Source organism: Puntigrus tetrazona, unplaced genomic scaffold (assembly GCF_018831695.1).
Source record: "Puntigrus tetrazona isolate hp1 unplaced genomic scaffold, ASM1883169v1 S000000746, whole genome shotgun sequence".
NCBI classification, from domain to species: Eukaryota; Metazoa; Chordata; class Actinopteri; order Cypriniformes; family Cyprinidae; genus Puntigrus; species Puntigrus tetrazona.
The window spans coordinates 2,530,001-2,542,500 of NW_025048355.1; the positions used below are offsets into that span (position 1 = coordinate 2,530,001).

Here is a 12,500-nt window from a genome sequence, read left to right on the forward strand (position 1 = left end):
GACACTCGTTAGTCAGAGAGCATCACTCGTGGGTCACATGACCCTCTGCTGCCGACAGGAAACAGATTCATCTTCACTGAACACACACTAATTCAGCTTTCACCCGTCTCTCACATTTTCACACTAAAGAGAGACCCAGAGCACGCACACACACGCGCACACACACACACACACACACACGCACACACACACACACACACACACACACACACACACACACACACACACACACACACACACACACACACACACACACACAGTGTTCATGCACGTCATAATTAGCACAACTACTGAATGATGACCCGGAGCGATCACATCCTCTCTATCTGAGCAATCAACAGATAAAAGCAGGATTCTACGAAGATTTAGAAGAAACTCCTTTCAGCTGGTGAGCGTTTAAGCTTTAACTAATATTAACTAACTAATGAGCAATACTTCACTAACAGTATTCCTTGAAGGTCATGTTAGTTATTAAGAATAAAACTGATAGTTCACGTCAGCTCCATCAATCATTAAGAGATTATTTTCAAAAGAGATGTTCTTCCTCAGTATTTCACTCTTTTTCCAGTTTTTCAATTTTCATTTCATTTTTAAGAATCGTTTAAATGAGCGAAAATTTTAAAAGTTAAAACTCTTTCAGACTTTTTCATCACATGTAAATGCATCTTATTTTATAAACGGTAACGCTTTACAGTAAGACGTCTTTAGCTAACATTCACGTATTAATAAGGCATTTATTACACTGCTTAACATTAATGACAAGGCTGCCGTTCACTGTTTATTCATGTTTGTTTACAGTGCATTAATTGATGATTGTGATTTTAATAAAGCATTAGTAGATGCTGAAATGAACATTAAGATGAATAAAAGCTGTAGAAGTATGGGTCACGGTTCATGATAACTCATCAAACTGATTGTAAAGTGTTACCTATAAAGGTTTAGAGCGGAGAACATTCAAAAAAGGAAGGAAGGAAATCATATTTTGCCGTACGAGATTAATAAATGCTCTAGAAATGCAACCCTGCCGTTAAAAGTTGTTGTGCAGACACATGCGTATCAAACGGGTTTTTATTTGGCTCTGTATGATAGCGTCTAACTTTAACCTTCACTTTGCTTTTCTGATTAATCTTGCATTATGATACTAAAAATAGACGATTCTAAAAAAACTACACTCTACTGCTATATTAAATGTTTTTTTTGTTTTTTTAATGATGCTGCACAGGTGTGGGTTTCTGAAGGATGTGAGAGCGTGCGCTGATTCATGAACACAGCTTTCCAGACGCGAGTCGCCCTCGCCGTTATTAGCTTGAAGGTGAATAATAAATATGACACAGTGCATAAAACTATACAGTGGAAGCGTGGGCTAGACGTGGTCCTCGAAGCTCCTCAGGTGTGTTTTGAGCGACAGCACGCGCGTGTAGAGCAGCCCGGTGGAGCGCAGGAAGTCCAGACCGGTCAGCAGCTCCACGTCTCTGACCCGAGCCGTGTGAAGCTTCAGAAGATCCTCGGCCCAGCGAGACTCGTCCTCCCAGCTCTGAGGAAAACACAGCACACGAGAAGAGATTTCCTCACGTTCTCAACATTTTAACCTCCTTTTCTATTCAAGCATCAACATTCAAGGTTATTAGGTCAAATTATTTCATTCAGACACTCTGTATTCCAATTCAAATGTTCAAATAGAGGAAATCAATATATAGATCGAACTCAAAGAATGACGATTCAAATATTTAAACACCAAAAAAAAAAAAAAATAATAATAATAATAATAATAATAATAATAATAATAATAATATATATATATATATATATATATATATATATATATATATATATATAATAATAATAATAATAATAATAATAATAATATTATTATTATTATTATATATATATATATATATATATATATATATATATATATATATATATATATATATATATATATATATATATATAAAGGATCTTAAAACCAAACTCATACTACACTGCCAATGGAGAGAAGTTGGTTTCTGAAGTTTTCATTGACCAGCGTATGAAGAAAAGGTTTTTGATGGCCGCAGCACACAAGATAAAAGTGAGAAGGTTCTAGAAGAGCCAGGTGGACCGGTGATGGGTGAGAGCATCACGTCCGGCGCTGACTGGAGCGTCTCGGCAAGCTCAGCTCATCACTTTACGCCAGTTTGAGCAGGAAGTGACAAACAAATCAAAAACCATATTTCGCATTACTGCAAAGAATTTAGGTCTTTCAACAACTACTGCACGTAATTCTGTGAAAAGACTGAGAGAAATCCCGGTAGATGCAGGGCAAGGCAGAACAGCTCGGGTGAATGTGCTTGACCTTTGACCCCTCGGGTGGCTTTGAATACGAAAGCGTTGTGCTGTTAAAGACGGGCTCACAGGCTCAGGAGGACCGCAGGGAAGTCTTCTCAAGGCTTGTTTTAAGACAGACTGGACAAAGTTTGCTTCAGAACTTGAATTATTATCCTGAATTCCTAAACAACGACACCCTTCCTGTATTTAACAGACAGACACACCGTGTTCAGCATACCTCCGTCACAACTTTTCTGGAGTGTGTAGCGGTCATCAAAATATAGGTTTTTTTTTATATTTACAAAATACATTTCCATTGATCAGTGCTAGCAAGATGGCGCCGTTGAGGTCAGCTGCCATCACGACCGCTCAGGCAAAACTTTTAGTTTTTCTTTTAATTGTTAGTATTTTGGATAGCCTACGCGGTTTTCTTTATATAAGATGGCTATTACTACATACGACCGAGCCACTCTTATATCTATTGGTGTACAATGCACCCTCCTTTCGCTGTTTTTAAACCCGGACCCATGTTGGCTGAGCAAGAGTCTGCCGAAGACAAAAGGACGCGACCCGCACCGGCGTCCACGAGGGAAACGAGCCGGCGTCAGGAACAGGTTGAGGGCACGCTCACACCGCGCTCCCCTACCTAGTGTCCTGTTAGCCAACGTCCAGTCTCTGGAAAACAAGCTCGATGACCTCAGGGCAAGGATCAAGTTCCAGAGAGACATTCGGGACTGCAACCTCCTCTGCTTCACCGAGACATGGCTGAACCCAGCGGTACCGGACCACGCCATACAACCGGCTGAGGTTTTCTCTGTTTACCGCATGGACAGAACAATGGAGTCGGGGAAGACGAGGGGAGGTGGAGTGTGTCTGATGGAGTGATTCACCATTCGGTGGCCGCTCTGCAGGACGCTTTGGATGACGCAGACTGGGCCATGTTCAGGTGTAGCTCCGAGGACATCAACGTGTTCACGGAAGCGGTGGTGGGATTCATCGGAAAACTAGCGGATGACACGGTAGAGAAAACCCAACCAGAAGCCGTGGTTAGACAAAACTATCCGCGACTCTCTGAGATCCCGCTCCGCAGCCTATAACACGGGGATAGTCACGGGGGATATGACCGAATACAAGGCTGCGTCGTACAGCGTGCGCAGAGCGGTAAAGGAGGCAAAGAGGCGCTACGGGAGGAAACTTGAGTCACAGTTTCAACACAATGACTCTAGGAGCCTGTGGCAGGGACTGAGAAACATCACGGACTATAAAACCTCCAGAGTGGAGAGCGCGGATGCTTCTCTGGCAGACGAGCTAAACACCTTTTATGCTCGTTTCGAGGCTGCAGCTAATCACGCTAGCGCCGCTAGCGGCATGATGAAAAGCACGCACGCCGAGAGAGCCGGAGAGGAAATCGCGTTCACCATTTCGGAGCACGACGTAAGGAGGGCATTCAGGAGAGTGAACACCAGGAAGGCAGCAGGACCTGACGGCATCACAGGTCGGGTTCTGAGAGCCTGTGCTGACCAGCTAGCACCGGTGTTCACTGAGATATTTAATCTCTCCCTGAAACAGTCTACAGTCCCCTCGTGTTTCAAAGAGTCCATCATTGTTCCTGTGCCGAAGAAACCTCAACCATCTTGCCTTAATGATTACCGCCCTGTAGCTCTGACGTCTGTAGTGATGAAGTGCTTCGAGAGACTCGTCAGAGACTTCATCACCTCATCACTACCGGACACACTGGACCCACTTCAGTTTGCTTACCGCCACAACCGGTCTACGGAGGATGCCATCACACACCTCCTCCACACAACCACAAGCCACCTGGATTTTAGGAAAGGGAACTATGTGAAAACGCTGTTCATGGACTATAGTTCAGCGTTCAACACCATAGTTCCCTCCACGCTCACCTCGAAGTTGGAGGTCCTGGGACTCAGCCCATCCCTGCGTCAATGGATCACCAACTTCCTAACTGACAGACCACAAGCCGTACGGATGGGAAAACACACCTCATCCTCCCTCACTCTCAGCACTGGAGCCCCTCAGGGTTGTGTTCTGAGCCCCCTGCTGTACTCGCTGTACACACATGACCGTGTGGCCACTACAAACTCCACCACCATCATTAAATTTGCTGACGACACTGTCGTGGTGGGCCTGATCTCCAACAACGATGAGATGGCCTACCTTCAGGAGATCAACAACCTGGAGAGATGGTGTCAGGAGAACAATCTGCTCCTGAACGTCAGCAAAACAAAGGAGTTAATAGTGGACTTCAGCACGAAGCAGGTGCGCTCTTACCATCCCATCAAGATCGACGGGACCCCAGTGGAGAGAGTGGACAGTTTCCGGTACCTGGGTGTTCACATCACGCAGGACCTGTCTTGGTCCTGTCACATCAACACCCTGGTGAAGAAGGCCCGGCAGCGTCTATACCATCTGAGGCGCTTAAGGGACTTCAGACTCCCATCTCAGGTGCTCAGGAACTTTTACACCTGCACCATCGAGAGTGTCCTGACGGGAAACATCACCTCCTGGTTCAGGAACAGCACCATGCAGGACAGGCGAGCTCTTCAGAAGGTGGTGCGGTCAGCTGAGCTCCCTGTGCTGCAGCACATCTACAACAAGCGGTGCTGTACCAGGGCCAGGAAGATCGTGGAAGACCTCAGCCATCCCAACAATGGACTCTTTTCTCTGCTGCGTTCAGGAAAGCGCTTTCGTTCCCTGAAGGCAAACACAGAGAGAATGAGGAGGAGCTTCTTCCCGCAGGCCATTCGGAGTCTGAACCAGAGAACACCCAGCACCTAATCACCAGGATTCCCATGTTCACCCCTCTTTCCCCAGATACCCACTTACAATTGGACATTTACACTGGACAAAATTGCACTAGTCACTTTACATTGGACATTCACACAGCCACTTTATATTTTATACTTATTTCATTTTTTACCTTTTATACTTTGCACACTTCCTCGTATATATATTTTTTATATTTTCTATTTATATATGTATATATATTTTGTTTTCTATTCTGACGCTGGACGGTTGTAAAAAACATTTCACTGAATGTCGTACCATGTATGTATGTGTATGTGACAAATATGATTTGAATTTGATTTGAAAACGTTTGAAATCTTTTCTTTGTACGTTTGTCAACTAAACAAAAGTCAAAAAGAATAAACTAAGATTAACGCTTGTGTCTTCAGGGTTGTATGAATATGGATTAACTGATTCTTTGATGAAAAAGGCCCCTTGCTTTCAGTCTTTGAGAGATTGAGGTCACGAGGAGAAGAGATTAGAGCTGCAGGTGACGGTGGTTTTATTTTAACTCCTTCCACTGATTCACCGTCTGAACCGCAGACTTTCCAAACGGTACTTTACCTCATTGCATTAAGAATATAATTACACATTTACTACAATTTAATAATACTATATGAATCATAAAGCAATGTCCCTGCGGCTTATCCTGTCTGACTGATATCACTTTGTTTTTTAAACAAGGAGTCATGTCGATTATAACCAGTCAAGTATGGAGCGCCTCAAGGATCTGTCCGGGGTGCTTTGCTTTTTTCAATATACATGTTTTTCCTTGCTAATATTATTAGAAAGTATGGGATCGGTTTCCACTGTTACGCTGATGATACTCAACTATAAAACTGTAAAAGACCAACTCAAAAAGATCTAGACTAACAGAGCGTGTTAAAGATGATGTAAAAGATTGGTTGGGCTAAAAAAAAAAAAAAAAAAAAAAAAGGTCCACAGAATCTCTTGGATTAAAATTTGCGACTAGACGGATGTTCTGTTATTTCCTGAGTGTTATATTAAAATGGAAATAATACTTCCCATGTTACAAAAACAGCATTCCTCCATCTTAGAAAGACTGCGAAGCTACGAAACATGTTACCTGTGTCTGACACAGAAAGTTCATCCATGCGTTCATGACCTCTAGACCGGACTGGAATGCACTGAAAGTCCTAAACCAGGTCTAGGAACTATGATCAGATTATTTTACAGCCTGCACTAGACACCTGGACAGTACTGTATCAGGTACAAAATATTACTGCTTACTAAAGTCCCTTAATCCAGCCCCTCCCTAAGGTTACACAAGTATATAGGACAGTACAGTACAGCAAAGCCTCACATTTGGCTCCCAAACTCTGGAATAACCTTCCTGATAATTCCTGTTTGGGGTGCCTTAATAAATTCAGCTGGTATTAACGCTGTCTTTGTGGGAAAACGTGTGGTGCATTACGAGTTCTACGAGGAACAGGAAACCCAGATAACAGACGGGTGTTAGATTAAAATCCACATTTTGAAATGGTCCAGATTGAACGCAGAAAAATTGGATATTGTGCGAATGAGTGTCAGACGTGATCAAAAAAATTGATTTCTTTGTGCCACAGTAAAGCACACAAAAAGTGCACTGTGTTTTTGGCATGAAATGAGCATCTCAAGGAAACCAGGCCTTAAGAAGATCTGAGATGACCCCTAAGATAACATATAACACTTCTAAAATCTGTTAGAACGGACATCAACAGGAGAGAGTCCACACTGAGAAGCTGACACTAAATGTAACGTAGAATTTTTTTATTCAATCTAAAGCTTCAAGTTTATTTGTTTAGGTTTTCTAAACTGAATATGTGTGTGTGTGTGTGTGTGTGTGTGTGTGTGTGTGTGTGTGTGTGTGTGTCTGGTTTGATTCAGAGTCTCCATGTCTCCATCTGCTGGTCAAACCTCAGACCAACATGATCTCAATAAACTACACACATCATATTATTCATTAATGTTAAAGTAGTAAATTCGCTGTTGCGCGTGCGCGTGTGTGTGTGTGCGTGCGTGTGTGTGTGTGTGCGTGCGTGTGTGTGTGCGTGCGTGTGTGTGTGCGTGTTACTGACGTTGCAGCTCTCGCTGTTGTCCGCTCTATGAGGCAGGATGAAGCAGGTGACTCTCAGATCTCCGTCACACTCGTCCAGCGTCTCGTTGAGTTTCTCACAGCTGCTGATGATGCTGTAGAAGTGAGAGGGGATGAAGACGGAGCCCTGCGCCGTCCTGAAACACACACATCACACACGTACAGATTTTAATAAGAAATAGAATAATTTGATATTGATAATGATTCATTTACATATTAACGTAAACACATTAATACACATAAGAGGAAGTTCAGGGTTGCGAGTCTCTCACTCTTTGATCTTCTCCTCCGTGTCTCTCAGTCCGTCGTAGTCATGGTCAAATATAGGTCCCATGATCACATTTATGCCGTTATTTTCCATACTGTATCTTTTGAGGACGTCTCTCTGCAGGAAACTCCACACCCCTACACACACACACACACACACACACTGATTTGCTCTGAACTGGTACTCATTATTAAACTGTCCTGTGGTAGGTCCTTGATTTTTAACCAATCAGATCAGTTTCACAGCTGTTTTTCCAGACGCTTTGAGTCTAGAAGTGCATGCTTTTTCAATCATATTTAAAGGAAATAATGAAAGGTCCAGCACTCACTCTTGAAGGCGGGATACATGGGAACGGTGTTTGTGATGAGTGAAGCCTCGTATCTGGATTCAGATGTAACGGAGAAATCTACACAAAACAACATTCAGCTGATCAGAGTTCATCCTGAGCCTAGACACTACAGTAAAGCACTGCTTTTTATGCAATTTCGGGGCTATTTTACCTCAATATCATGTCTCTTTTTTAGTGGACAGAAAACATCCAAAACACACATTAAAGTTTATTTAATTACTATTTATCCATTTACATCTGTAGAATAAGTCCAGTAGAACAATTGAAGGTCTGTTCAGATTTCATTCACACTGACAACATTTTACTCCTAAAACATGTTTCTGTTTTCGGTCTGTTGGCTGTATTTTCTGATATATGGAGTGATAAAAAAAAAGTCCTCTGGGAAAAAATATATATATCAAGAGAATTATGAATTAAAGTTTCTGTATGCAATCTAGTGAATATTTGCTTTGTTGCATGTTTGAACACTGAAGTCTTTAGGATTAATTAGCTGAGATCTCTTCTGACTCATTGGTCGCTGAGGCTCATTTTTGAATATTGATTTCCAAACAACAGATGAGTGTGTGACAGACCCGGAGGATAGAGGAAAGCGTGTGTGACGTCCGGCTCCTGGCTGTACGAGTTACATGTGTGTGTGTGATCGAGACGAGGGTCTGATCTCACACACTCTCTGGACGACACAGCTGGAACCTCCACCTACACACACACACACACACACACACACACACACACACACACACAATTTTGATTTTCATACCTGCTTCATTTTGTATGATTAACAGTATTAGCATTTTGAACACAAAGAGACAGACGCAGACACAGAGACAGACGCAGACACAGACAGACGTGCATCTGCTTGTTAGTGGTGTACACACCTGTGCTGTGAGTGTGAAGGTGCTCCACAGCGGCATGTTGATGACGTGACTGTATCCACTGCAGTAATCCGAGTGACACAGCTGTGTGTAAGACGTCTGGAAGAGAACAGCTGGACGGCCAAAAGGCAGGTGTGTGACATCTGGCCAAACACACACACACACACACACACACACAATAGCTTCACTCATACTATCTGCCCGGACAAATATTACACAAAAGTAATAGAAAAGATGCACATATTATACCACCTATATTGTTCAGTATTATCGTGTTATTGTTGCATGTTTAAACACAACAATTATTGTATTATTGTCTTTTTTGCATTTTATGTACATTACCAGATCCTGGGATTTGCTACAAAGAGTGATCAATTTAAAATGTTTAATAAATGTTAAAAAAAAAGAATCAATTACTGATCAAGAGCATTGAAATGTGTGTGAGTATGAGTGTGTGAGTGTGAGTGTGTGAGAGGAGGGGCACAGGACTGGACGGGTCTGGCGGCGTGTGACGAGGCACACCAGAAGTGAATCGAGCCTCATCACCGCCGCTGCTCAGTGCCGAGCTTCCTCTCCTCGAGAGACCGTGCATGAACACTGGTGTCCTCATGAGTCTGAGGCCTGACTCCACACACACACTCACACACACTCACACACACACTCACACACTCACACTCACACTCACACTCACACACTCACACTCACACTCACACACTCACACTCACACTCACACACTCACACTCACACACACTCACACTCACACACACACACACACTCACACACACACACACACTCTCACACACACACACACACTCACCCACACTCACCCACACACACCCACACACACCCACACACTCTCACACACACTCACCCACCCACACACACACACTCACCCGTCCCTCTACACTTTTAATATTTTTTCCTTTGTTTTATTTTATTTAGTACAAGATAAACTAAAAGACAAGTATCTGATTTTTTTATTTGAGTTAACTTATTTTCTTTAAAGTAATAAAAACCCTTAACCTCAACAGTGTTGATGAGGGCCAGTGGAGGGAAAGTGTCCAGGACATCGGGGGCACATCTTTACGATGAGTGTTACCACATGATTAATGACCACAGAGAGTCAGGACCTCGGTTTAACGTCTCATCCGAAAGACGAGACATGAGCTGTTACTGAAGATTTGAACGTGAACGTGAAAGAGAGACAGATCTTAACTGTTCAGCAGTCCATCAGCAGCAGATGGGAACCTCTGGGAACTTTCTTCAATGTTGTTCTGTGAACGAGAAGACATTCAGTCAACTGACCTGTAGAGAACAAGTGTGTGTGTGTGTGTGTGTGTGTGTGTGTGTCTGCAAGTGTGTGTGCGAGAGAGAGGGTGAGAGAAAGTGTGTGTGTGTGCGTGAGAAAGTAAGAGTGAATGTGTGTCAGTTGTGTGTGTGAGTCGCTGACCTCATCATCACAGTTACAGCCCAGGTCATAGGTCACCTCAGAGGGCGGGGCTAAAGGCGTGGGTGATGTCACTTCCTCTGGCTGTGTGGGGGTGTAGGGAGGGCTCCTCAAGACACTGTTCAGACTGCCGTGAGTCCCATTATTAGGAGCCGGGGTCAAACCCAGCAGATCTACACACACACACACACACACACACACACACACACACACTGGACTAATCCGTCATGACTCTCATAATCATAGACCACTAATAAACCCAGCAGGCTCTGCTCACCACACATCACGTTATACAGCTCGATGTTCTCAAAAACAGGCACTTCTGTCTTGAAATTGAAGCTCGGTCCAAATCCTAGAAAGATCGTCTGCAAGAAGAACACAAAGACAGTTAGAAGACAGATGGACCACTTTATTGACTGATTGATTGATTGATTTACCTGCATGCTGCTCATCTTGTTGTCAAAGCCGTGATCTCCAAAGAAGCCGCAGGTAGCTGGAGATCTGCTCTTACACACACACACACACACATCACATCTCACTCTCGACTAAAACTCAGAGTTATTCAGAAGAGTGAGCTGGGGTCGGGTCACAGCGTACACTCCTCAATCACACGCCGTATCATCTCTTATCAAAGAGTGAAGAAACTACGAGTCTCTTAAAGTAACAGCAGCCAAATAAGTCTCGTCCTAAACATCATCTCCACAGAGAAGCTTCAGCAGCGCATCTAACTGCACGGCCTAACAAAAGCAGCGACGCTTACAGTTTGTACACACACCCCAAATATTCATGTGCATATCATCATTAAAGATGGTTCACCTGTTTGCAGTTAATACACAGAGACGTTTTTCACTGACAAGCTACTCTATATAGCGTTCAGTTTCGTAGCTTGTCAGTGATCTACGGCTCTGTGTATTAAAGGAACACTACACTGTTTGTTCACTCATTCTCCAACTCCCTCAGAGTTGACTTTTACTGTTTCGCTATCCATTCTGCCGATCTCCAGATCCGTCTTAGCACTTTTAGCATAGCTTAGCATAGATAACCGAACCTCTCTTCTGGACCCTTCTGTAGAAAAACCAACAGAGAATGAGAAGTTGTGATTTTCTAGGCCAATATGATGAGGAACTATACTCCCATTCCGGCGTAATAATCAAGGACGTTTGACACACACACACACACACACACACACACACACACACACACAGATACGCACATGGCCACATGCCACTTCCTGTCCATGAGCAGGTGCACGTCCTCGATGCGTCTGTTGTTGGCGTAATGCAGTCGTTTGGGCAGGTGCTGCTTCAGGTACGGCTTGAAGTGTTGATTGGGCATCTTACACTGCAAACAGGTCAAAGGTCACGCGGCGAACGCACACTGAATCTGTCAGGAGCAGCGGACTGATGGACTTACTGTTAGATTAGCTACGATCTCCTTTGGATCATCTGAAACAAAGAAAAAGGTTTCATGTCTTCGTGTGATTTCATTACCACACTGATAAAAGTACTTATACTTTCACTGAAACTCAAGTTTATACTCAATCACGATTTCAAGAACACAGTCTACCATGTGCTTTATTTTATTGAAAACTGCCACTGAATTGTATTTTGATGTAAAATAGATATTTGATATAAAATAAGTCCAATAAATCCATAGTGATCAAATGTAAACACTGAAAACAATGTAAGTTACATAAATAAAAATGTCTGCCAAATGCATGAATATAACTGACCATAACTTTGATCATTAGACTTTGTAAACAGAAGATTATTTAGTTAATTTAACCTAAGTCACATTCATTATATATTACAACCATCTATTTAATTCTAACCATTACCAGACACTTCTTAGCTATATTCAGATCATATATAGTGATAATGCTAGTGATAAAGTGCTTTGATGCAACCTGTGTTGTTAAATAAAAACAATGATGAATGATAATGTAAATACATATATACACTGCTGAGCTTCTAGTGTATCATAACAGATGAACTACTAATTTATAATTATAAACATAAATAACTGATATGTTCATACAGTAAGATGCATACATTTGAACAACATGAACATTTTGTTCAGTTCAAACTGCTTTAAGAAGAAACTTACGTAATCAGTCGAGTTTTTAAACGACAAACATTTACTGTTTAATATTGCAGTTTTATTTTTTTGCCATTCGTATATTTTGGCAAGACAATAAGAATTCATTTGAGTACAATACTGACAAATTATCCATACTACTACTACTACTACTACTACATAAACTACTTTAGAATCGGTTTCAGTTAGATGAAGGTGTGTGTGCTCACAGGGTGTGCTGGAGTTTTTGGGGCCGATTCTTCCAGAAGATCCTGGGA

The 12,500-nt window shown here is 42.5% G+C and overlaps 1 protein-coding gene across 1 annotated transcript in view; it reads right to left on the reverse strand.

Moving 5' to 3' along the window:
* The window catches only part of LOC122335229 (ectonucleotide pyrophosphatase/phosphodiesterase family member 2), a 23,709-nt gene that overhangs the window by 38 nt on the left and 11,171 nt on the right, over positions 1–12,500 (reverse strand). The window contains exons 13-25 of the mRNA XM_043233043.1: positions 12,453–12,500; positions 11,560–11,591; positions 11,360–11,487; positions 10,584–10,647; positions 10,424–10,511; positions 10,150–10,319; positions 9,916–9,973; positions 8,703–8,842; positions 8,400–8,523; positions 7,807–7,884; positions 7,483–7,615; positions 7,194–7,347; positions 1–1,534 (exon numbers count right to left, since the gene is read on the reverse strand). The exon at positions 1–1,534 is cut by the window's left edge and continues 38 nt beyond it; the exon at positions 12,453–12,500 is cut by the window's right edge and continues 75 nt beyond it. Coding sequence (XP_043088978.1) covers positions 1,364–1,534; positions 7,194–7,347; positions 7,483–7,615; positions 7,807–7,884; positions 8,400–8,523; positions 8,703–8,842; positions 9,916–9,973; positions 10,150–10,319; positions 10,424–10,511; positions 10,584–10,647; positions 11,360–11,487; positions 11,560–11,591; positions 12,453–12,500 — 1,388 coding nt within the window. The 3' untranslated portion in view covers positions 1–1,363. The remainder of the gene's footprint in view (positions 1,535–7,193; positions 7,348–7,482; positions 7,616–7,806; positions 7,885–8,399; positions 8,524–8,702; positions 8,843–9,915; positions 9,974–10,149; positions 10,320–10,423; positions 10,512–10,583; positions 10,648–11,359; positions 11,488–11,559; positions 11,592–12,452) is intronic.